The sequence below is a fragment of the Rhinichthys klamathensis genome, unplaced genomic scaffold (genome assembly GCF_029890125.1).
Source record: "Rhinichthys klamathensis goyatoka isolate OS25496 unplaced genomic scaffold, OSU_Roscu_1.1 h1tg000487l_1, whole genome shotgun sequence".
NCBI lineage: Eukaryota > Metazoa > Chordata > Actinopteri > Cypriniformes > Leuciscidae > Rhinichthys > Rhinichthys klamathensis.
The window spans coordinates 3,197,985-3,224,880 of record NW_026606974.1 but is presented as its reverse complement, the minus strand read 5'-3'; the positions used below and the strand labels follow the sequence as shown (position 1 = coordinate 3,224,880).

The 26,896-nt window shown below is 41.9% G+C and overlaps 1 protein-coding gene across 3 annotated transcripts in view; it reads left to right on the top strand.

Moving 5' to 3' along the window:
- The window catches only part of mvb12bb (multivesicular body subunit 12Bb), a 145,958-nt gene that overhangs the window by 65,788 nt on the left and 53,274 nt on the right, over positions 1-26,896 (top strand). For all 3 annotated transcript variants that reach the window (XM_056237466.1, XM_056237465.1, XM_056237467.1), the window contains exon 2: positions 22,483-22,598. In XM_056237466.1, the coding sequence (XP_056093441.1) occupies positions 22,483-22,598 (116 nt within the window). The remainder of the gene's footprint in view (positions 1-22,482; positions 22,599-26,896) is intronic.

The window sequence follows — 26,896 nt, the reverse complement described above, 5'->3', positions numbered from 1 at the left end:
TTTGTTCTAACAAGGGTCTGCTTGGAATGAAAGCAAATGAGAGGAGGTAAAGTGCCTGTGGTCACACACACACACACACATACTGTACATACTCCACATGGCTAAATATACAGAATTAAGTTCTGTGTCATCCTGACTAAAAAAAGCTCTGAATTAAATTAACAGTGAATTATAATCAGTTTCATAATTGAGAGCCATATTGCTCTAGTGATGAAAATGAACGCATAACACAGGTCATCATTGCTTTCTCTATCACAGAGACAAAGTAGGGGCCTGCATTTACACCTTTCTTCCTTTCTTTTTTTCTTTCTTTCTTTCTTTCTTCTCACAAATGTCAAAAGCAGTAAACGAATATTACAGTCGTTTGTGTTTTCACAATAAGCGGACAATTGCGAATGAGTCGATTCAGGTCCAATGAATCATTATCCATGCTGCCTCTTCTTGCCAGACATTTTAGTTCATGAGGACTTTAAAATGACAAGTGTGGCAAATTTGGATATTTGTCCTTAAACTGTGCAATTAGTTAACTGAGCGATAAGAAAGCAATTAGAAAAGACAATTGTTTACAGTATAATTGACCATTTGTCAATGTAGCACATCTTTTTTAGTACAATACACCTCTAAATTAAGTTTGCATTTTGACAGAATATGGATATATTTATATTTGACAATGCTGATATATTTGGTCTTGGTGGAATAGATCTGCTACGCTGCTGCTGCAGAGCAAGTACGGGTGCTACTGCCAATACATACAAGACACGCTGCTGTGAGCATGTAAGGGCTCATCCACACAAAGCGGGCAGTGGAATAGAGAAAAAAATGCTTTTTTAAAAGTTGAACTGATTTTAATTTGAGCGCCGCGTTTTTAGAATGCCATGCCATGTGTGAGATGCAAGACACGAGCACAACGGTCATGCATGTCCGTCTAGCACATTTACATAGAAAAACAATGGAAAAGTATAGCGCATTGGAATGGAAAAACACGTTCTGTGAACTAAGACATGTTGCTGCTGTACAAAATAGTGTACATGAATTACCCGTAACAGATCTATAGGTGGAGCTGGGGAAAGTGGAGGGTTTCTGAAAGCGAGCTGCACTGCTACAGCAAATGCTGATCAAGTATTTGAAGGTTGAAGGTCATTTGAAGGTCAACCTTCAAATACTTGGTCAGCATTTGCTGTAGCAGTGCAGCTCGCTTTCAGAAACCCTCCACCTTCCCCAGCTCCACCTGTATCTGCTATGGGTAATTCATATATGGTATTTTGTACAGCAGCAGCATGTCTCAGTACTGTATTGGCTACTAATACACCAAGAACCAATAAGCTGTGACCTATAGAACAGGGCTATTTAATTAAAGTTCCAAGAGGTCCGGTCGCTATATTTCCTTCTCAGCAGAGGTCCGGACGATACTTTTTTGAACAGCTATACATTTCCATCGTGGCAGCCATAATACTTTGTATAAGAAAAAATCCTAAACACTCAAAATAGTGATTCACGAGTTCACACTTACAAATAAGTCAGATAGAATAAATGCATATTTGGCGTGCTGTCCGAGGAGAGGGCTCCGGGCTCGGTATGCGGCCCGAACCCATAGTACTCCCCCCGTTCCTGACTGTGGAAGAATGAGCCAGGAGTGAGGAGTCGGGGTGGTGGAGGGATGCTGAAACTGTCAAGGAATGTTAGGTGAGTTGACAGTGGATATTTATATATGCTTCCTCTCGTGCTGATAGGGTAGACATGTAATAGTTTGGTGACGAGTTGATTGGAATGATTTATTTGAACGTGCTCCTCCCGAACCTTGTTTATAAAACATCATTTAAAGATAAGAATCTTGGGGTGCCTTTGGAGGATGCAGTCCAAGGTAGGAAGGCATTAAAGAGGTGGTTGAATATGATTTCACTTTTCTAACTTTAGTTAGTGTGTAATGTTGCTGTTTGAGCATAAACAACATCTGCAAAATTATGACGCTCAAAGTTCAAAGCAAAGGGAGATATTTTCTTTTAAAGAAATCGCTTTTTAAGGACTACAACAAACGGCTGGTAGGGACTATACGACATTCCTCCCGGGTTAGTGACATCACCAACCCTAACATTTACATAAACCCCGTCCCCGAACACGATTTATAGATTATCAAGACAGAATATGCTAATTAATGACTAAAAGATAACTACACATAAGCTACATAAATTCACCAACTAACCATTCAGAAATGTTGTCTACATGTTGTCACTTCTTCTTGAGTCTCTCCATCTTTCTGACTTCGGTTTGAACATAGAAGGCTAAAAGTTTTTTAGGGTTTTTTTCAGTGCATGTCTGTGTGAGGTAAAAAGGACACAAGTTGTTGTAGCTCCGCCCTCTGTTTCGGGAGCAGCAGCTCATTTGCATTTAAAGGGATAGACACAAAAACTGTGCGTTTTTGCTCACCCTCAAAAAGTGACAACTTTAACATGTTATATAAAAATATGTGTGGGGTATTTTGAGCTAAACCTTCATAATACACACTCTGGGGACATCAAATACTTATTTTACATCTTTACAGCTTATGAATGAACTGCTCGTTTTAAAATCTTCTCAGTCTACTGACATGTATTAAGACATCTGCTTTAAACATTACAATGCTCATGATAACTTTTGTCAACTCTACAATAAGTAAATCCACTTCACCAGCTAATTACTCTTCGACAGCGATGCCAGAGAAATATACAGGGCTACCGCAAAAACAGAAGTTCAAAGATAACATTTTAAAGATGGCTACACGCTTGTTTCTCTGCCGCAGAAGAATGATGTGATTGTGTGATTTCAAGCAGGTTGAGTTAAGGACCTAGCCTGCGCCATCTAGAGTTTCATGACAGAACTACACATGTGCAAATATGCAAATTGAAGAAAATTATTAATAAATGTGGCCCAGTAATATATAACACCAGCATTAAATAAAATGTACCCCATCTAATTTCTAAATGCATATTATAGATTTTATTGTGAACAATTCATCCGTGCATATGTCTCTCTTTATTTAATATCGTAATATTTGCTCAAAAATCAATAAGTGGAGCTTCCAGGGAAAACTCTCTCTGGTGATGTATTCAGGACTTCTCTAATCATTTAGTCCATTTAAACCCTGCCGCCCCTGCTCGCTCGCGTTCATCAGCCTTCACTTTTGAGTGCAACGCCTACATCTCAAAATCCAATCAACAACAGATGCATAGAATCAAGTTCCCGCCTTACTTTTTTTCTTTCCCAATAATCCGTTACACTTGGATGTACATCACAATACAGAATAAAATATCTGTCACTACTTGTTTCATTGTGGCTTTAACTAGCATTTCCCATCCGTCTGAACATTTAGACCAACACAGAGCTCCACAAGATGAGTTTCAAGACAAGGCAGCAATGCTTAAAAACATTGATGTATTAATTCAGATTAATGACAGATGACAACATTTGTTCAAAACACATAAATAAGATCTTCCCACAAATCATTTTATCCACAACCAAAGAATCAACCGCTACAAATCCGATATTTGATCATGTCCGGATGACCACTCTTCGGTGAGCTGCAAAACTGCAGCAACAGGTCCAGCAGCGTAATGGTAATAGACCATAAGCGCTTGCTATTCCTTATGCCAGCGGCAGAGAGGAGAGCCAAGGGGACTATGGGATGATGGAGGGAGAGAGAGAGCAAAGAGAGCAAAGGCTAAAAAAGGATGACATCGTCCAAAAAAAAACACCAATATTGAACAGCGTCATCGGCAGGGGTGACTATTTATCTCATGCCCGCCAAGTTGGCACTCACATCTGGCGCCGGGTACTTAGTGCAATTATTTATGATTTCCTCCAAGATTTAAAAGCTCTTCGCCGGGCCTTGTAATGCAGTAACTGATTGCGGCGCTAATGTAATTAAGGGGAGATTATGATGTCCACGTGGCTCACCAGATGGTGGCATTCGCAGCAATGGGGGGGAGGCACAACTGGCACACCGCTGCACAAGGGCAGCGAGGCGCAGCCAGTCGAAGCGAGCCAGACCTCCTGCCAGACGCTGGAGAGCGCGTGTGCGTATGTGTGTGCAAATACGTGAGCGCTGCGCCTGCGATGTGTCCGTGTCACTGTGCGTGTGACCGAGGCAAGGTTGGCAGCTGAATCTATCAGCAAAAGAGTATCGGTGGCCCCTGCTGGAGTCAGGGTCGCAAACCTGACCTTGTTAACTCGGGTTAAGATCAAGCAATGAGGATGTCAGGAAATATTACGCGAGGTTGAGTCCACATTAATTTTGATTCGAGTGGAGTCCTGATAAATGCAATTGAATCCTTTTCAAATAGCATTCAAAGCGTTTAGTCTCCTTAAGCATTATAACATTAGCGCTGAAATGAACACCATAGCTCGCCTGATTAAAGGAAATAGAGTTTGGATGATGTTTTCGATAATAGTATTAAGGGTACGTTTTAAGCTTATGCATTGGTAGTGCCAAGAACACAGATGGCTTAAAAAAGACGTAATCACATTTGGCAAAGCATCACAGCCGATGAAAGGAAAAGAGCGCAGGAGTGCTTCTCTCAACCCAGGCAACTGTAGCCTAACCCAAGCTGACCTTTAATTACTTGCAGAAAATACATTGATATTACATCCAGGCACTCGGCTGCGTCCTCTGGGTGCAGTAAGGCTGCGCTTCTTAAAACACATTATTATAAGCTATTCAAGAGACACGGGGCCTTTTCATATGCTTGCTAGTAAAAGGGGGGACAAGGGAGCGAGGATGGGATCATATTTGAAGCGAGCGCGGTGGATTTTTCACTCTTCCGCAAGTAATGGCTTGAGCGTGGAGACGGAGGTCACCAGGGCTTCTGTAGATTTCCCAGGTCGAGATAAGGATATTATTACACTGCCTGGTAACAAAGAAATCTCCATCCCTTCAGGTCCCCAGACAAGTGTTGGTAAATTAGAAAACACAGCCAATGACCTTTCTTTCTCACACATATGGAGGAGAGGCATTTTCAGCCTTTTTCAAATGCTTTTCTTACAGCTTGACAGCATCAAACATTCCCTAAACATAGCTGCTGGAAAACATGCAATAAAGTTATGAAATGATTTAAGGTTATTCACCAGTAAGTCTCTGCTGCATATAAACTGCTTATAAAATGTATACAGGTAATATATATGTATATGGATATCAGCAGTTGATAAGTACCCTATATATAAAATATTTTGACATTATGTTGTCTCTGTGACTGAGGGCTGCATATCAGTGATCAAGTTAGAAAAATGACATGGAGATTCAGCTTGATTTTATAGACTCCTGGATCTGGAGTTCCTTGCTCTGAACACGAATACATTTTGAGCTACAGTATACATCCTAGATGGAATCTGCAGACCTTTCCGTATTTTCACTTATTTTCTCGAACAATCTTTGGAATTGATTGATTTGCACATGATAAAATGCTAGACAGAGTTCTAAGCTTTTATAATCAGCGAAGCACATTATGAAATAATACCAAAATAACATTTACTTTTCAACATGGCTTTATAAATTTGTGCAAGATGGGTGTTGCCATTCTATGGAAATCTGGGAACTTTCTAAAGGCACAGTTTCCCACAACACATGATTTATATATGCAAACATGCATTTCATTGTTTATTTGAGCCCCGTGACATTTAAACAGCATTATATGCATTTTGCAACTCCTTATTATCCAATACTTTTGACAAGGTCTTTTGTGGGAAGTTTAAGGCCGTGAAAGTGAACTGTACCGTACGGGTGGCATTTACTGGACCTGAAGAGGCGGTTTATTGGAATGTAAGAAATGCAGCGCTGCAAACAAAGCACCCTCATATCTAATGATCCCCCCTCCCATGTACCATCTGCATCGCTCAGCGGACCATCTCCACCCCCATCACACACACATACACACACACAAAAGGCTTTCACACATGCGGGCATCATTCATCTTACCCGCAAATCCCCAGCATGCGTCGGGCGCGCATTAAAACCAGTCCATAATGGCTGACGGCTTTCACAGTTAGTGTGAGAATGCTGATCGCTGACTGTTTCGCGCTGAGTGCTTCACCACCTTTTCCATAATTAGACCATTACTTTAACAGGTGTGCCACTTCCCCGCTTTCCTCCTTCCTTCTGAAAACATCTCTCCACACTCCATGTTTTATTTCATCAACTTCAGCCTGTCTGTGAAATCTAGCTGAGGTGTTAGAGGAAAGCTTGTAGTCTTTTTTTCCCCCCACCTTGTCAGGAGAGTCAGGTGTGACATTGAGAAGTTCAGCTGACACTATAACACAGCAGGATGAAGGAGAACAGCTCGGGGAGTTAGTGGAGATGTTTGTACTGCGGAAAGCGCGTGAGATATCGCTTGACAGCCCGTGTTAGCTGCTAAAAGTACCCAAGAAATATCTTTTACAATGTACGGCGTATTACCGCGCCGCATTGTTTCGGGATGACTGCGTGTTTCTTTAGCAGCTCAACAGTTCTTGGAAATATTGACAAAGGCTCATTATATCACACTACGCATAGCGACACTTAGCAGGTGGCACTGCTTCAGCGTGACCTGACGTGCCTCGGCGCTGCATACCCGCTCTGACATGAAACACATGTAGCGCTCTCGCTATCTGCCAGCGTCTTTCTCCGGCTTTTGGGCGGTTTGGTTGTGAGCCAAACTGACACAGCAAGTCTCAGTTGAGATGGCATCCATTAGTCTCTCATTGACACGTCTGTAGTGTACACTAGTGGCGGGCGCCTGCTCTGGGCCACGGGCATTGATTCATTGTCAGTTTTTCATGAATGATGATGAGCGTAAGAGGTCTCATTACCTTATTATGTTCATTAAATCTTGTTTAGTTCCTGTGCGTTTGATCTTATTGAGCATTATTAGCTCCAGCAGAACACTGGGTTGATAACAGATGCTTTTGTTGCTGTTGTTTCTGTGTTCTTTCGCTTCTCTGAAACTTATTTCAAGGGAATGACAGAGTCAAATCCATCAGGATTATGCCACTGTGCGACTGCCATTAGACGATGCAGACTGATGTATTCTTATGCCACGCAATTGGCTGTGGCGTAATCTGTTCCACCTCGCTGTGCTTCACGAGGGTATACGAGCCTCCCTCCACATCTACACAGATTATTCATCTTCTACTATGCAAGGATGATATTGTGGAATCTTTATTTTCTGGAATGTAATAGTTTCTTACCTACATTTTTTTAATGAAAACATAATATGATTTGTGTGTTTTAATTGAATTTTCTGAGGAACAATGTTATTTTTAATGATTAGTGTTGAAATGTAATTTTTGGTCCCCATGAGTAAAACAGCTTATAAATCATCCGATATATATATATACCGTAATTCCTCAAATAAAGACCGGTATTCAAATAAACGCCGGGCCTCTGATAGTGGCCGGGGGCGTGGTCAACGCGGACAAATAAAGGCCGGTCTCAAATTAAGGCCGGGGAAAAAATAGTGTGAATAGGTACACTTTAAATGAGTGTACACTCAAAGACGGACGCGCTCAGCACTTGTCATATATCACAACTATTCAGTGTTTTTAACCACATGTTTATTTTAGGTTTCAGACATTTAAATAGATATGATTTATAGCAAAACAATAAATTTATAGTTTGTAAAATACACAATGGTGTCTATGGAAGCAGCAATAACAATCCATTCAAATATATTTGGCGACGTGTTTTATTCATATCAGATAGGCTACACAGTGTGTAAGTAACTATAAAGTTTACTCTATTCTTCTCCCAGTTCACCGGCCACTTACTTTCATGTATTTCGGGAGAAACTGAAGAATTCACGCGCTGTAACTTAACAAATAGGCTACAACAGGAATCTGCGAACTGCGGTGCCCATCTCACGTTACAGATCAAGATCATTTATAAAGGGTTTTAAACGACAAAACAAACTCACTTACACGGATTTGAGAGTCAGAATAGAAGATAGTTGATGACATGGTAAGCAAGTTTGTTAATATTTAGAAATAAAAGCGCTACATCTGTCATACAGCGCTATTTTGGCTGTGGTGAACACGTGCCAAGCATGACGCGTCACCATGGAAACTTGGCTGGCGGGCGGGCGGGGATCGCGAATTAGAAATAAAGGCCTGCCTCTAATAAAAGCCTGCTTCAAATAAAAGCCGGCTACCATCTGCAGTTCAGGTAAATAAAGGCCCCGGCCTTTATTTGAGGAATTACGGTATATATATATATATATATATATATATATATATATATATATATATATATATATATATATATATATATATATATATATATAACAATGCTGAATGTTCTCTGTGAGGGTTGTGTGGGTTAAGGATAAAATATACAATACAAAAACCTTTACACCCATTGAAAGTCATCCTGATGATATAAAAGGTCTCTCTCTCTCTCTCTCTCTCTCTCTCTCTCTCTCTCTCTCTCTCTCTCTCTCTCTCTCTCTCTCTCTCTCTCTGTGTGTGTGTGTGCTAAATAAAAGTTATATTTTTATGTGAGGCTATTTTATACTATAATATACATATTACACACATTTAATTAGAGTAAGACTAGCAATAATAATAAGATGATACAAATAATTTTCAGAATTATTATTTTTAATATTTTATCTGATAAATCTCTTCATTTACATCCTCACATATTACACAGTATGTGTGTTTGCCTGCTTTTGTCTTGCAATACCGTTCATTTCATACCAGAACAATATCAGACCTAATGTGCGGGTTTAACACACACACACACACACACACACACACATGCTATACATAATTTCAAAAACACAGGCTAAGTTTCCATCTCGGGACCGAGGAGGTTAGATTAATTTAAAAGAAGTTTATATTAGGTAATATAGGCTACAACAGGTGTCACTCTTGATCTTTGCATCCACAGACCTAGTTAATAATTTGTCACATCGATGACTAATTGCGGAAGTGAAAAGGACAATATCAGTCTAGCATACGCATCTGTTTGGTTCCATCAGGTAAGCAACATACAAATTCACAGCTTAATCATTCAGCTAGATTAAATCGCGTGCGGATAAAAATACGCAACTAATCTTTAAATAACTTGTGTTGACTGACAGTAGGCCTACGCTGTGACCGTGAAAACGCTGAATGAATAGTTTTAATCACTGTTTAACCAACTGGACTTGTTTTGAAACGGTTTATAACTCTGTAGGCCTACAACATTTTATAGGCTGACTCATATTGATGAAAATCTTTGAAAACGTATAATATTTGTTAATATCAAAATATTAACATTCCTGATTTAGTAACATACAGCCCATTTCGTTAGCTAATGGCCTAGGTAAACTGGAATTGTAACAAAACAGTCATTTTTATTCATAACTAACAACTCTGTGTAAAATACAAAAGACTCAAAAGTACATTTTGGTTGCTATAATGCTTCAGTAATAATGTTGTCAGGTAAATAGTGTGACGTTGTTATTGTTATATCCTATCTTAATAATTTATGTAAGAATATGTTCATAAGTAGGTAGATTTCGCGATGGCCATGGTTCATTCTGTTTTATGACAGGCAGTGGCTTAATGGTGTTCTCAAATATGTGGTTTGTTGCTTTCACTAATTCCCCTTCATCTGTTGCAATGCAAGCTGGATCCGCTCCATTCTCTTTGATCTTTAACATAAAGACACTATAAGATGAGTGTGCATCATTAGTGCCACAGAAAGTCGCCCTTTGTCTCGACAGCCTGGCCTCCATTTTTCAATTAAAGTTGCTTTACAATCAAATAGCCCAGCACAGTTAGGAAAAGGCTGCATTGATTAGTGTACAAATTAACACAAGAAAGAAATCATTCTCCCTCCATAAGCTAATTTGCCGTCCTCGGTTCTCCTTAATAAGTCCCTCCGACAGACTTTTTATACACAGACCCTCCACTGCCTCAGTAAATCCTGTAGATTTAATAACCATAATTGCAATAAATTCGGTAAACATTTAGATTGAATGCAATAACTGTGTCATTTACTCCAGTAGGTTGCTTTAAACGTAATTTAATAAAAGCGCAAAGGACCCTCCACATAGGCTAGTACACTAATCCTTGGTGATCCATGCGTACACATTAGGCTGAAGCATCTTGGGACGAAAATAGACAACGATTGATCTAGATTTCCTAGAAAATATCTGATCGCCATGGCTTGTTGTTTAGAGAGACTTCACTTGGTGAAGCCTAATTATGTTTGTATTGCTACTCCATCTCAGGTCATTTATGTTGGGTCCACTGGGTATCAACGTAGGCTTATTATCATTCAAAGCCTTAAAGGTGTACCACAACATTTATCTATTTAGTTCTTAGTCTTAGAGATAAGCTAAGACAGTTATGCCATGTTTGTGTGTGGAATTTTAACACAAAAAACCTTCGTATTGGATATAAACCGCCCACAACGCAGTTTAACCAGATAAAGTAGTAGTTTACCCAAAAATGACAATTCTGTCATCATTTTCTCACCCTTATGTTGTTCCAACCCTGATTGACTGTTCTGTGAAACACAAATATACAATTTTTTAAATTAAACAAGGTCCAAAAAAATGGGACCCCATTGACTTTCATTGTATTGGAGAAAAATGCTTTCATTTTGTGTTGCATAGAAGTAAATGAGTGAATGAATATATTCACTTTGGGTGAATTATCCCTTTAAAGGGATAGTTCACTTTGAAATTAATTTGTGGTATGTTTTAGCTTCCCTCAAGCCTCAAGGGCATCCAAGATGTAGGTGTCTTTGTTTCCGCAGTAGTTTCAATTTTGATATTTTTAGGTCAAACCGTTCTTGTCTGTCAGTCATATAATGCAGGTCTATGGTCACCACCTCAAAGAGCATGCACAGAGAAGTCCAAATTAAACATGATTTAATGACTCGTAAATGTAAGTACACGTTGATGGCCTAAGACACGAAACGAGCAGGTTTGTGTGAGAAAACGAACAGTATTTATATCGTTTTTACCTCTTGTAACCACAGACCGAAGCGCCCGCGCCCTCAGATCACTTGGACGTGTACTGCGGAAACAAAGACACCTACATCTTGGATGCCCTTGAGGTAAGATAAAACATACCAAAAATTAATTTCAAAGTGAACTATCCCTTTAAATAGCATTTACTGTAAATAAAGTCTGGATTTTTTTTAGGGAAAACATGTCCTTTCTATGTAAATTAGCACATTATAATGCAGTGCAGACAAGCACATTTCTGCCATTTTAAAAAGCTGTTTTATTCTTATTTTGTGGATGCATTTGCACACTTAACTGATTTGTGTAATTCTTTTAGAGAACAGACAGTGTTTGCTAAATGCAAATAAACAAAATTGTCAGCGGTCACAATTAATTCTTAGTGAATTCCCTCCATAACGTATTAAGCTTGTTAGATAAATGTCCTAATGCTTTTGGATATCCAAAAGAAATCATTTTAAACAGCATTCTGTTATGCCTTAAGATCTCAATAAATGTACAAGACAACACCTAATAGGGAAGTGGCCATAACTATTGCAAGCACTACCTCATTTCCAGAGATTTGCTGGTGGCATTTACGCAGTGAAAAGTTTACTCCCACTCTTTAATACGAGAATGAAGATCCCTCATCTTTATAAACAACTGCCACTAAAACCATTTCATCTGAAACAGTTCAGAACATAATGTCAGCCCACTCCATATATCTGGAGCTCATTACAGGGGAAAAAGGTTTGCAGTAATTAATTACCCTGCTAATTGGGCCCTCAGCAGTATTATTGCCTGTGTCTGCTCTGCTTATTTAGTGTACAAACGAGACCTGCTGCATGATTGTTTTCTCTGCTTTTAGGAGACTCATATGCCTAGCAATCACCACAATGACTATCATTCAGCTTACTGACACTGAGAGTTCAGTCCAGTACTGAAACGCCTTCATCAGAGAGTTTATTTTGATATATTTATATATTTATATCTCTTGCTTTGTCTTTGTTTCCACCTGTGCATATGTGTGTGGGTCTGTGTTCTTGTGTTTTTGTCTGCCAAACCTATTTTAAATACTGGAAAGCACATATACTTGAGAAATTCTTCACTGATTGCCAACTAGTTACGTCAAGCAGAAAGGCAAAGGCTTGGAAATACAAAAAAAGTCCAATATTTATAGATTGTTTTAATATCAAAATAAAATTACATGCTTAAAGGGGTACTTCACTGCGGGCAAAATGGCCTTTCAATAAAATGTGACCGTCTTTACATTAGAAAGTAGGGGAAAAAATGAAACCAGTGCTACCCGACTAGAGAAAACAGAAAAAATGCTGTTGTATTCCCTTTTGCCAAATAGGCATGAAAACTTTTAACACCCATAATGCAAAGGGCATGTTGCCATCCAAGGCCACTCCCACCATTCTGCTATGGATAGGCTTACCAGTCAAATACTGCCTTGCTTTTGTAGGAAATACTCCTTAGCAAACTTTTAGTCATAATGGTGTCGACTTTTATTGTTCCCAGGTGCAAAAATTAAAAAAGAGTAGCCTAAACGTTTAGTGGCCGGGACTCAGTTCCCTTTCGAACGGTCACTTCGTATTGCGTAGCTATACGCAGTGGGGAAACTCCTTTTCCTAGATTTAATGAAGCCTATTTGTAAAACGCATTTGCAGCTGCACAGCTAGCACACTGAGCGTCTGACCCGCTCATAGGCTGTGCTGCAGCAACTGCACATCCAATGGCGCGGGCGAATCTGACGCACGACCAATAAGCTAGCCCAACGTCAGAGCCCGTCGAGGGGGCGTGGCCCCGCCTATATAGACCCCCGAATTCGCCATTATAGCAGATTTTACTCCTTCAGCGACAGTACACATGTCCCTGAGCTAGGGGTGTGCGATGTAACGGTTTTTGATCGTGGACCATTAAAATGTCTCCACGATCTGCTTTTGAAGAAATATCGTAGTATCGTGCATTTTATCAGTTGCAGTTCTGGCGCCGAGCTCCGTCTCAACATACAACAAATGTTAACGCAGAGGAACGGGACACTGCAATTCACAGAAGTTCATTATTTGCATGTGCTTTAAAGCCTTGCTGGTTAAACATGTAATTCACGTGCTGATGCGCTGTTCTGACGTGTGCTTTCTGAGCGAATACACCCGAAGCACACGGCACTAAAAGCCTGTCTAACAGCGTCTGTTTACTGGACTACGTTATAAGTTATCTTTCGAGTCTTATTGCGCTAATATTGTCAAATACACACAAGGTTTACATAAACAAAGTTGGTTATGTCTAAAGTGAAAGCAAACAGAAAAAAATGAGAGAAAATCTGCTTGTCAAATGCGTGTATATTAGACGCGTCGCGTGCAGCTCTTAAAGCGGCAGTAGCCAGTTAGTAAACAAGCTGCCTCTTGTCCTTAAAGGGTTAGTTCGCCCATTGAAGACATGAAGTTGTATGCAATCCTTACCAGCACTATAGTGCATACACACTGACCCACTCTGTTGTCACCTCCCTGGTCAGAGTTCTGGCCGCTGGAAGTTTTTCAATAAAGTACTCCCGGTTATTTTCCGGGGCCACAAAACTGTGCGTTTTTACGTGAAAAAATGATTTGCGTTTCAAAGCTTGATTAATTTACCACACAAAAAACACGCCGGTCAAAATTCATACCTCAGTTTTAATCGGCACTATTTTATATCCATTTCTATCAATCCGCGCTGCTGTCAACGTCAACAGTGCGCACGTTCCGATCAGCTGTTGATAGCGCGACTCCCTGACAACATGTCTGACTGCGAAACTTCTGATGATGAAACCAATTTTAGCACAATATCAGACGGATCAGATGATGAAAGTAATTTTAGCACAACGACAATGTTATTGATTGCAACACAAAACCTCAAATGTGTGTGTGTTCAATCAAATAGTTTTCTCAGCAAATTGTACCAATATCCCTATATACTGTTTTTATATTAGACATCTTTTCACGTGTTTTATAATGGAGTCTAAACATCAGCTTGTTTACCGTACAGTTTAGACATGGGATCATAAAGTTAGTAAATAGGGCTTACCCGTGGTACTGGTACAGCAAAACTCTTTAATTTTCCTTTTCCTCCTTGGTTGGGGATGTAATCGTCTTCGCTGAAGTGAGCACTACACACACGAAAATCCTTTATTCTGGATATTTTAGCTCCCGCAGAGTATAGCCGATGGCAACCAGCCAAAGCTGTTTCATAGTTATATTCGAAACAGGAAAACGATGGAATCTGAACTTTGATCCCGGCACATCCTTGTGGTCACAGCCTGGGAATTTACAAGTTCGCACCATTGTTAATTTAATACTTTTTACGTCGTTGTCAATCGATTGTGTAAACATTATGGAACAGCTGATCGGAACGCGCGCACGGTTGACGTTGACAGCAGCGCGGATTGATAGAAATGGATAGAAAATAGTGCCGATTAAAACTGAGGTATGAATTTTGACCGGCGTGTTTTTTGTGTGGTAAATTAATCAAACTTTGAAACGCAAATCATTTTTTCACGTAAAAACGCACAGTTTTGTGGCCCCGGAAAATAACCGGGAGTACTTTATTGAAAAACTTCCAGCGGCCAGAACTCTGACCAGGGAGGTGACAACAGAGTGGGTCAGTGTGTATGCACTATAGTGCTGGTAAGGATTGCATACAACTTCATGTCTTAAATGGGCGAACTAACCCTTTAAAGAGATAGTTCACCCAAAAATAAAAATTCTGTCATTATTTACTCACTCTAATGTTGTTCCAAACCTGTATTAATTTCTTTCTTCTGTTGAAAATAAAAGTTATTTGGAAGAATGCGGCTAACCAAACAGTTGCTGATCCCCATTGACTTCCATAGTAGGAAAACATATACAATGGAAGTCACTGGAGTACAGCAACTGTTTGGTTAGCCACATTCTTCCAAATAACTTTTATTTTCAACAGAAGAAAGAAACTTATTCGGGTTTAAAACAACTTGAGAGAGTAAATGATGACAATTAAAATGTTTGGGAGAACTATCCCTTTAATGTTAATAAAACTACAAAACACAAAGAGGAAATCACTCACTGCTCTTGACTGAGAACTTTAGTTGTAGCTTTAATAATAATCAATGTATAATTTATACAGTGAAGTCTATGTTGTGTTTTATTTTCGTATTTGTTCATTTAGCCTAATTACTTTCTTCAATGCTACTGTTAAATACCCCTACTGTAGCTGAAAAAATAAAGCACTGTTTATTTCATTTGTATATTAAGTTGTGTATGCTTAATGTGTATCTTTGTTCCTAATTCTTAATAACAAAGAAAATAATGATAAAGATTTTTATCTACGCCACTTTGGCCTAAATGTCTGCCATTCTTTTTTCTTTTGTTACCTATAAGGCTTTTTTTTTAAATAGGGACATTAGTTTGTCTGTAATGCTCAGTCACTTGCAAAATAGTAAAACCAACATGAAAAAGAATCGTGATAAAATCGTTAATCGTGATTTTCCTGAAAAAAATCGTGATATGATATTTTTGCCATATCGCCCACCCCTACCCTGAGCTTTTTACTGTAGCATTCGCCGTCGAACAAGCCTTTCAGCCTGAGCGAGCTTCTCTTCAGCAGACTTCGCCTGCACGTCGATTTCTCCTGACGCCGTCTCACCTGTGGCTATCCGGCGACATTTATATCCTTTGTTCTATATTGCTAACATTCTTTTCAGTATGCCTCGTCCATCCTGCGCCACGTTCGCAGGAGACCAGCGCCCCCCCCCCCCCCCCTCACACGTGGCGGGCCTCGTCTCCTTCGGCGGATCTCTCGAGCGCGACGACAGCTTATCCATCGCCGCTTCTGAGGACGAGTGGCCGGGCTCTCTCGACCCCGTCACCGCTTCTCAATCGGTGGCCAGTGGATTAGCGACCAGGACGAACTCCGACGCCGAGATGCTTCGGATCCTGACGAAGGCCGTCGCGGACCTCGACCTCGAGTGGGCCTCGCCCGAGGAGCCGCCTCGTAGTCGGCTGGATGGATGGTTTCTGGAGGGGCGCCAGCAGGCCCCGCGTCACAAACCGGCGCCATTTTTCCCCGAGGTCCACGAGGAGCTAACCAAGGCCTGGCGCGCTCCATACTCAGCACGTGTGGGATCCGCAGTTTCCGCGACGCTCTCCTCCGTGGATGGCGCAGCGGAAAAGGGTTATGAGTCTTTGCCGCCCCTCGAAGAGGCCGTGGCAGCTCATCTTTGCCCGAGCTCTGCAGCTAGCTGGCGAGCTAGAGCCGCTCATCCCAACAAACCCTGCCGTAACACCTCAGCCCTCACTGGACGCGCGTACGCCGCCTCCGGCCAGGCTGCATCGGCCCTGCACACGATGGCCGTGTTGCAGGTCTACCAGGCCAAACTCCTCCGGTCCATGGACGAGGCTGGCCCGGACCCGGAGACTTTTCGGGACCTGAGGAGTGCTACGGACTTAGCGCTGCGTGCTACTAAGTCTACAGCACAAGCCATCGGCAGAAACATGGCTAGTTTGGTCGTGCTCGAGCACCATCTGTGGCTTAACCTCACCGAGATCAAGGAGGCCGACAAAACGAGGTTTCTCGACGCTCCGGTGTCCAGCTCCGGTCTCTTCGGCCCGGCGGTGAAGGGATTCTCGGAGAGGTACACGGAGGCACAGGAAAGCGTCCCTCCGCCTCATCCAGCCAAGCCGGCGAAACAGGCCTCTCAGCCCCGCCCTGCGGCTGATAGCCAGCGCCAGTCAAGGCCCGCGAAGCGCTACCCGCTCCCCAGGCGTCAAGGCCCTCGACCCAGCGCCGTGGCCGACCAGGCGCCTCCGAAGTCGTCCTAGCACGGAGGGGAAAGAGAGAGGGCTCGTGTCTCGCGCTAGCCGGACCACCCTCGAAGAAACCAGCAAAACTTCCCACAGCTCCCTGTTCAGTTCAGGCGGCTGGGGATTTTATTATTGTAAACAGGCCCGCAGCAGTGAGCGCGTCTCTGCAAACAAACGCCGTTTTCACGGCGACCAAAATAAAGCACAAAAAGAGCATGTTTCACAATCACAACACACGGGTTCACGGTCCCCCTTCACTAGGCGGCCCCCGCCCGGTTGTAACACTGACTTCCCCCCGGGCAAAAGCCTATATAGTCAGTCAAACACTCAGTATGTGCACAAATCACATTATAAGGGTATCAGGTCCCCCTATGTTAGGCGGCCCCCCCCATTCAGTGTGTCACGCCCTAGCCACACAAGTGATGGCCTGGCAAGCCATCCCTGGTGTGTCGAGTTGGGTCATAAACACTGTAAAGCGAGGCTACTCGCTCCAATTCGCTCGCAGACCCCCGAAATTCCAGGCGGTTATCGAGACATCGGTGAGAAGCGGCGTGAATCACGTGCTTCGCACTGAAGTTCAGGAATTATTAGCAAAAGGAGCGATAGAGTCAGTCCCTCCCGCGCTAATGTATTCGGGGTTTTACAGCCGCTATTTCCTAATTCCAAAGAAAGACGGCGGGCTCAGACCCATACTAGATTTGAGGCGTTTGAACAGGGCTCTCATGAGATGGCCTTTCAAAATGTTAACACTCAAACAGATTCTCGCGCAGGTTCGCCCGGGGGACTGGTTTGTTTCAATGGATCTGAAAGATGCATACTTTCATATTCAGATCGACCCTCGTCACAGGCCATTTTTGAGATTCGCCTTCGAGGGGAGGGCATATCAATACACCGTTCTGCCGTTCGGTCTGGCTCTGGTACCCCGTACATTCACGAAATGTATGGATGCAGCGCTCTCCCCGCTGAAAAGCCAGGGAGTGCGTGTGCTGAATTATCTCGACGACTGGCTGGTGCTAGCGCAGTCGAGAGACGAACTAATAGTTCACAGGGATTTGATTCTCAGCCATCTAAAATGCTTGGGTCTCACAATCAATGTTGCCAAAAGCGAACTGAATCCCAGCCAGACTGTGGTCTTTCTAGGCACGGTTTTAGACTCGGTGACAATGAAAGCGTGGCTCACTCAAGAGCGCGCGCTCTCGGTGCAGACGCTGGTAGCTGCATTCAGGGCGCGCGAGCGCGCACCTCTGAAGAGGTTTCAGAGACTGCTTGGTCTAATGGCAGCTGCATCATCAGTACTCCACATGGGATTACTGCACATGCGCCCGCTGCAGCACTGGCTGAAACGCCGTGTGCCAACCCATGCATGGCAGTCAGTCAGCCTGCGCATTATGGTGAATCAAGGGTGTTCGAGAACACTGATTCCCTGGCGGGCTCAGGACTGGTACCGCAAGGGGGTGACCATGGGGATAGTTTCCAGGAGGAAAGTGTTTTTTACAGACGCATCCAACATGGGTTGGGGAGCGCTGCACGAGGGCAAGCCTGCCTCCGGCCTCTGGTCGAGCACAGAGCAGAGCTTACATATCAACTGTCTGGAAATGAAAGCAGTTGGTTGGCCCTGAAAGCTTTTCTGTCAAACCTCAGGGGTCACCACGTCTTGATCCGTACAGACAACATGTCTGTGGTGGCCTACATAAATCGCCAGGGTGGCATCAGGTCAGGCAACCTGTATGCGATGGCGAGGGACCTCCTCATGTGGGCACAAGCCAATCTGAGCTCTCTGAGAGCAGCGCATGTCCCGGGCGTCCAGAATGTGGGCGCGGATATGCTCTCAAGGGGCAACACTCCCCTAGGCGAGTGGTCCCTGAACCCTCAGACGGTCAGACTAATATGGGAGAGGTTCGGCGAGGCCGAAGTCGACCTTTTCGCCTCGAGAGCCAACACCCACTGCAGGGTGTTCTTCTCGAAAAACAGGGATGCGCTGGCTCATCTCTGGCCCAGCCGCCCCCTTTACGCGTTTTCCCCCGTCTCGATGATCCCACAGGTTATCGAGCGGGTCAGCGAGAGCGGATGCCCAGTACTTCTGGTGGCTCCTCTCTGGAAATCCAGACCATGGTTTCCGGAACTGGTTCAGTTGTCAGACACGACCCCCTGGCCTGTTCCGATGAGGAAGGATCTCCTCACACAGGCCAACGGAACGATGTGGTATCCCCGACCCGATTTATGGGCCCTCCATGTGTGGCCACTAAACGGGTATCCGGGGACCTGCCTGACAGGGTCTTAAGCACTATCTCTGAAGCAAGGGCCCCGTCTACTCGGCGCCTTTATGCTTTAAAGTGGTCGGGTTTTTCCAGCTGGTGCTCGAGAAATCGTATTGACCCAGAGTCATGTGAGGTTTCGGTGGTGCTCGCCTTCCTGCAGGAGCTACTGGACGCGGGCCGCACCCCGTCCACGCTCAAAGTGTATGTGGCAGCCATCGCAGCGCATCATGCTCTGGTGGCTGGCCAATCACTAGGAAGGAATGACCTGGTGGTAAAGTTTCTGAAGGGTGCTAGGAGGATTAACCCCTCCAGGCCCCCTTCGGTGCCGCCTTGGGACCTCTCCACGGTCCTTAGGGCCCTGAGGGGACCACCTTTTGAGCCGCTCCAGTCGGTTGATCTAAAACCACTTTCGCTAAAGACTGCTCTCCTGTTGGCATTGGCATCTATCAAGCGAGTGGGAGATCTGCAGGGCCTCTCAGTGAGTCCTGCATGTTTGGAGTTTGGATTGGATGACTCCAGAGTCATTCTCAAACCCAGGCATGGTTATGTGCCCAAGGTGCTCTCAACGCCGTTTAGAGCACAAGTTATTACGCTATTAGCCCTTCCCCCTTCTGCTGAGGATGGGGAGGTTAATCTTCTCTGCCCTGTCAGGGCGTTGAGAATCTATTTGGAGCGTTCTGCGTCTTTTAGACAATCAGAACAGCTGTTTGTCTGCATAGGGGGCCGATCTAAGGGGGATCCAGTCACTAAGCAAAGACTGTCTAGATGGATAGTGGATGCCATCTCTTTGGCCTACACCGCAGTGGGTCAGGTTTGCCCCATAGGTGTCAAGGCCCATTCGACCAGAGGTATGGCCTCGTCGTGGGCTTGGTCTTCTGGTTTTCCCATTCAAGATATTTGTGATGCGGCCGGTTGGTCCTCGCCTTCCACATTTATGAAGTTCTATAATATGGAGGTACCTTCCCTGCAGGCGAAGGTGCTTTCGGTATGATTGAGACCTGACAGTGGCTGGTCTTGTCTACAAAAATTACTGTGCATAATCACATACATATTTATATAAACCCGCTTCGGCCGGTAATAAGTTATACTAATAATCCCGACGGTGTCTGGTTTTGTTAGTATATTCTGTTAGTGGTTACTGACTTTATATTTATATATTATTCAGACTCGACTGTGTCTGGTCTGTTATATAAACATGTATATGCATATGTTATTGGGTTCTGGCTTGTTCTGTTAGCTCAGGGGTCCTGAGTGGCAGGACAACCAGTTACTCAGGGTGCGGCGTTTTGCATGGTGTCCCCACTGCGTATAGCTACGCAATACGAAGTGACCGTTCGAAAGGGCACTACTCGGTTACTATCGTAACCTCAGCACTATGGTAACTGGTGAAGTTGTCGCTTCAGTCGTATAAACCTGCTATAATGGCGAATTCTGGGGTCTATATAGGCGGGGCCACGCCCCCTCGACGGGCTCTGACGTTGGGCTAGCTTATTGGTCGTGCGTCAGATTCGCCCGCGCCATTGGATGTGCAGTTGCTGCAGCACAGCCTATGAGCGGGTCAGACGCTCAGTGTGCTAGCTGTGCAGCTGCAAATGCGTTTTACAAATAGGCTACAGTAAATCGAGGAAAAGGAGTTTCCCCACTGCGTATAGCTACGCAATACTCGTTCCCTATCTCAGGGAACTGAGGTTACGATAGTAACCGAGTAGTTATTTTCTGTTTCGAGTGAAGTATCCAACGCGCCATAAGCAGTGGCTAAAGCCTGCAAAGAATTGTAAATACGGAGAGAACGCCGCGATGGAAAATCTTTTGTAGTCAACATTTTAAACTGGATGACCAGGAACACAGTGTTTCCGGTGAAATGGAGAAACTGCCATTCTGTCAGTTACGCCCAACCCCCTGAAGCAAAACGGCGTTGCGTACTGGTATGAAATCTATTGCCATAGTGTTCCAAATTAACAGAATTCTGTTTAAAGAGTAGAGATAGTACAATAATCTTTTTTTTTTTTTTATAAGCATACCCTTACAATGCTCTGTTAATAACCCTCTGCCGATCCTACTGTCCATCGGTGGGGATACAAAAATATGGAAGCATAATCTGTAGTTTTCATGAAAGCCCGAAGCTGTGAAAAGCCTGGCAGATGATCATCCAGCGGACTTTTTGCAAATAAACGTAAATAGTTTGGTCCATGTAACACAGAGAACAAGCAAACATTGTTCATTTAGGCTACATATACTACCGACATTAGCCAAGTTTCCATCCACTTGTCAATCGAATTATCTAAAGTTCGGTAAAAAAAACTCATGCGAATAAAGCAAAGTTTGCGAACAAAGTTTTGCTAGACAAAATGGATCGCGCCATCTACCAACAAATGATCAATATTGCACAAGTTGTAGCCTAATAGTGCTTATGTGCCAGCTGATGGCGACATATGTAAGGGTCGGGATAATGTATAGCGAGGCTCTATACATTATCTCGCTTATTACATGGCGGGATAATGTACCTACCAAATAAATCAATAATTTGACACAAAATATTAAAAACGATTGTACTGCTTCCGCTCATAGGGCTTCCGCTAAAGAAAATAGTCCGTTCCGTCTCTGAACTGCGTCCATGGCAACGCTCTGTTTTTCATGGCAACGGTGTGTTATACTTAGCAGCGTCTCTTATTAAGAAATAACAGACTGCATTCTACATTAGAATTCAACCAAGCCATGTAATAACAAGCTATAATAAGAAAACAACAATGCTATCAACACATTGGTATGATGATGCAGATGCATGTAAATGCCCGACGACAACGGTGGCGGCCTGTGGTGTGGGAACGACAGCGCTCCAAACAGTTCTGGGAGATCGTGGTTCAGAGACACCTCACGAAAACCCTTTGGTTAAAGCATTTTTTTTGCTTTGTCCACTTACATCTGTCTTTGTTGACACCCGCCATGTGTGCGCAAACAGAGCGGAAATACTGGGCGGAAATTAACTAAATCTTCTTCTTCTATGTTTTGTGGCGTGTTGCAACCATAAAATTACCTAATACTTAATCGCAATTCATTATTTATTCGGCAAATAATGTTTCCATCAGCGTTTATCGCATAAGCCGTATATATCGATCAAGATAAAATCCGATGAGACCGTACGTAATTCATTTGAGTCGATATTCATGAAATTCAATCGAATTTTATTGTTTCCATAAGGCATTTTTCATTCGATATCACTTAATTCGGATAAAAACGTGTGGATGGAAAGAAACGTAACTTTACAAAGCAGGTTGAAAAAAGTTACACTTTAGGTCTTTATAGATGCTCTCATGTTAATAATGGCTCTGAAGTATTTTGCTGTCTTTTTGTATTTTAGTCTTTATTTATATATTTGTGTTAGTGGGATGTGTGCGACGTTTAGTTTTGCTATAAAAAATAAACTATTGTAAGTGTATGTGTTTTTTTTTAACTTTTATTTCTCTCTCGCAGCAAGCATGGCAGATCTTCCGGAAATCTCTGGTGCTAAAACAGAGCTACAGCCTGAAGCCATCTCTGATATTGGTGTGCTGGCATCCAAGAAAGAACCCCCAGCAGACTACTATATTGTGAGTTTGCAGTTGCTAAAAATATACAGTATGTGATTTGGACCTTACAATCTATAAACAAGAATATAATAAGCAGCCATTAATTAAATTTAAATTTAGTTAAAATAACACAAAAAATATAAAGAATAATCAATGTAACCTAAACATCTATGGAAGCTTGAATAAAAAAAAACAAATGCATTTTTTTAAATAAAGAAAAAAATACAAAAGTTAATTGCTAATTAATTGTTAAAAGTTAATTTATCTAACAATTCTGACTTTTTTCTTACAATTGAGAGTTTAGATCTCACAACTCTAACTTTTTTCTCAGAATTGCGAGATATAAACTTGCAATTGCTAGTTCCAAAGTCAGAATTGTGAGATATAAACTCGCAGCTGCTAATTATAAAGTCAGTATAAAGTTGCAATTACCTTTTTTATTTTTTATTCAGTGGCAGAAAGCATCTATTAAAATCCAATAACATAACTGAAAATAATAAGAAATGTAATTATTTAAATAAAATATAATCAAATGTAATCTGTCATGCAGGAACATCTGGGAATGTCCCTTTACTGTCTATTTTTACTGTCTATTTTAAGTATCACCATATTTTACTTATTTTATCAATACTGTACTGTTAAAGTATATTTAATTGTCTTGTTAAAAATTAATATAAATCTTCACAGTAAATTGAACGATAATCCATATTTTTTGTACTTCCATTACATTTTATAGTATTTTGCAGTAAAACTTATTGTCCAATAAAGTTTTTTTACTGTAGCATTTTTACTTTTTTTTACGTTATAAAAAAAAAAAAAAAAAAAAAAAAAAATATAAGTAAATTATAAAGACAATAAGTAGAAACATAACATTTTACTGTTTTTAACTTTTAAATTTTGCATTCTTTTTTTATTAACACCTGAATATGGGTAAGTTTCATAAAAAATAAAAAAAAAAGCTACATTTTCAGCAAAAAGCTGAAAAAAGTTTTTTCAAAGACTATGTCTGGATGGGATTCCGAACGATATTCAAAACATAGATGCCGTAGATCGAGTCCATCAACACCCCAATACAGTCCTATAGCTTGTCCTGGGTCAACATTTAATTCGGTAACATTAGGCAGTTTTGATTTATATGCTGTTTAATGTTGATGATCACGTTATTTGCATCTGCTTACAAATGCTATCGCTTGTTTCTGCTTCTTCCTCGCCTGTGTTTTAATCTGGAAATTCTGAACTCCTTCAGAAGATGCAATAATAGTGCCTCCTACCGTATAACAGTGGAGAGCCGGAAAATTTCGTCAACAGAGGCGAAGCGTTGTCTCATAAATGACGGAAAGTTCCTTCAATGGCAGGGAAAGGGTTAAGGTAGCTACAAGTATTATGCAGTTAAATGACAAAACAGCTAATATCATACACGAAATTAGTATGGGGTGGGACTAATTAAGCGCAATCTGAAAATTGAGGGGTCAAGGGTCTGTCCAAATAAACTTCACTTGCCCATTGACGAAGTTGAACGCACTTCAAAATGGTGGTGGGGATTCCCCTGAGGGGAAGAGCTTAGGGGAGTTTGCGAGTAAATGCCTAAACGTGGACTTAAATGCAGCCAAGTATTGTCATAGATTAATTTGTTTGGTTAACTCTAGTTTATCTGTTTAGTTGTTTTCTGTGACTGGTTATCATTTTGTTTGTCACACCATCTAGTTTGTTTGCCATTTAGCTTCGGTTTATTCAAGCCCTCAGGTTTCTCTTATTCTATATCAGGCATTCTTCTGTTTTGTCAGGTATTAATGGGTAAGTTCTTTTTTGTGGTTAATATCTTTTCATGTTGTTCTGGATGGTTCTTCATAAATCTGCATTTGGATTCAGTCTTAAACTTGCTAGAGCCTTATTATACAGTATCAAATTACAGTTTTACTAACTGTTTTATTTACTTTGCTTCCCTGAAGGCACAGACATTATTTATTGACATGGTTTGGTTTGGTATTATTTCGGCTCTTCCTCTGGCTGGCACTGAGCCGTGAATCCTTCGGCCTATATCCTGAGGATAGATTTTAACAACTCTTTCAGATGAGGCCTCCAACAGAGCTTGGCACCAGTGCCCTGTGTTTGTTTAGGACTCAGATGGCACTGACACAAGGGTGGCTGGTTCTCCAGCGCTTCTGCAACTCTCAGCAATCCCAGAGCGCTGAGAGGGGAAACTGGGACAACGGTATCAATGGCCTCTAGGAAAATGTTTTGTGTGTGTGTGTGTATCTGTTGTGTATGTGGGTGTGTCTCAAAAAGACTGAGAAAAGATCCAGGGGCGGAAAGAGAGAGGGGAAGTTTTGTGAATAAAACAAAGCACAAAGCAAACACTGTATAAAACAACTCTGCGTTAAGCTTACGGGCAGCTAGAGTTCTTCCTCTCTGCTTTCCTCTTCTCCCTCCGTTTTCTTTCTTCTCTCTCTCTCTCACTTCCCGCCCCACCCACCAGTCCCCAACTGTTGCCATCTCTGGCGGCTTGTCTGTGGGTTGGCATGGTGCTGGGGTTCTGCCCACTGGCGCTGAGGATCCGGTGTACGCCACATGGCATCAACGTGTTCTCAGAGGCCCTGTTCCGCTTGGCCTTTCCCTCCATCACACGCAGCAGGATGCAACTGTTTCACTTTGTTCGCACAAACAAACACATTTATTTATTAACAACCTTTACACAACAAAATATATATGCAAATTGAAAGATTTGATGTTTAGTAGCTAGTTTTCTTAAACTCTAAATATCAGCCGTCATTTATTTATCGTATTTTATTAACAAACTTCAAAAAAACAGATCATTTGAAACGATCAGCTTAATGCATCTCACTTTGTTTGCACAACGAACATGTTTATTTATTAAAGAAATGTTATGCAACCAAAGATAAAAGAAACTTAAACGGTCTGTTTGTTTTTAGCTGCTTGTTTTAGCAAGTGTTCTGAACTTTGAATAAGTTGTACTCTGATTATCAACAGCTTCAAACAGCACTTATTTGTCTTGCTTTGTTTGCAAAAACAAACTTAACCTTTTTTTACTACCAAATATAAACAAAAGCTGATTTTTCAGTAGCTAGTTTTAGCAAGTGTTTGAACTTTTTACCCTTCTAACAGTACTTGAGTATCCAGCAGACTGCAACTATTGAAAAGTAACCGCCGTCGGTGTATGAATGAGTGTATGAATGGGTGAATGTGAGGCAAATTGTAAAGCGCTTTGGTGGCCATTGGGTCTGTGAAAGCGCTGTATAAATGCAGTCCATTTACCATAACTGTTTCACTTTGTTTGTGTAAACAAGCATGTTTATTTATTAAATTGTACATCCTTTTTACAAGATGTAAAATAAGTCTCTGATGTCCCCAGAATGTGTATGTGAAGTTTTAACTGAAAATACCCCACAGATGATTTTTTACAGCATGTTAAATTTGCCACTTTTAGGGGGTGAGGAAAAACGTGCTGTTTTTGTGTGTCCCTAAATGCAAATGAGCTGCTGCTCCCGGGACGCGATATTTTTTTTCACAGGATGGTAGGGGAAGACTCATGAATATTCATTAGGGAACTCATCCCTGATTGGTCTGATGACCTACCCCCTAACCCCCCCCCTAAACCTACCCGTCACTGGGGGTCTGATGACCTACCCCTAACCCCGCCCCTAAACCTACCAGTCACTGGGGTTAAGACCAATCAGGGATGAGTTCCCTAATGAATATTCATGAGTCTTCCCCTACCATCCTGTGAAAAAAAATATCGCTCCCGGGACAGAGGGCGGAGATTCAAGAGCTCACGCTTCAGTCAGGACAATCTCATCTCACGGAATGAAAATATCAAAACAAAACTATCAGTAACGTTCGCAGTGTTCAGTTCGAACCAGAGTCGGACATTGATGCCTATAGAGCCAGAGAATATATGCTGCATGGAGATAGAACAGGTATAGTTTAGTTTAATTACGGTTATAACTCATTTTTCATCTTGCTTTTATCCACTAATAGTACAAGCCTGTTGTAGCAGACCACGTCCGAATGATGGCCAAAACTTTATTGAACATTTGTTTTAGTCCAGAAAATCACCGTAAGAGCTGAATAAACAGTATAAGAAGTGCGCATTAAAGTCTTATTCAAAAACTCTCTCTCTCTCCCTTGCATTATCATCAACATTTTTATCAAAGCCTGCTTTGTATGGAGGACCAACTCTACCATATTTAAAAATAAATACAGAAATAAATAAATGCTCAATAAATAAATAAGCATACAATTAATTGCCCCAAAAAATACAATAAACAAATAAATGTAGGTAGAAATTAAATTATACAGTG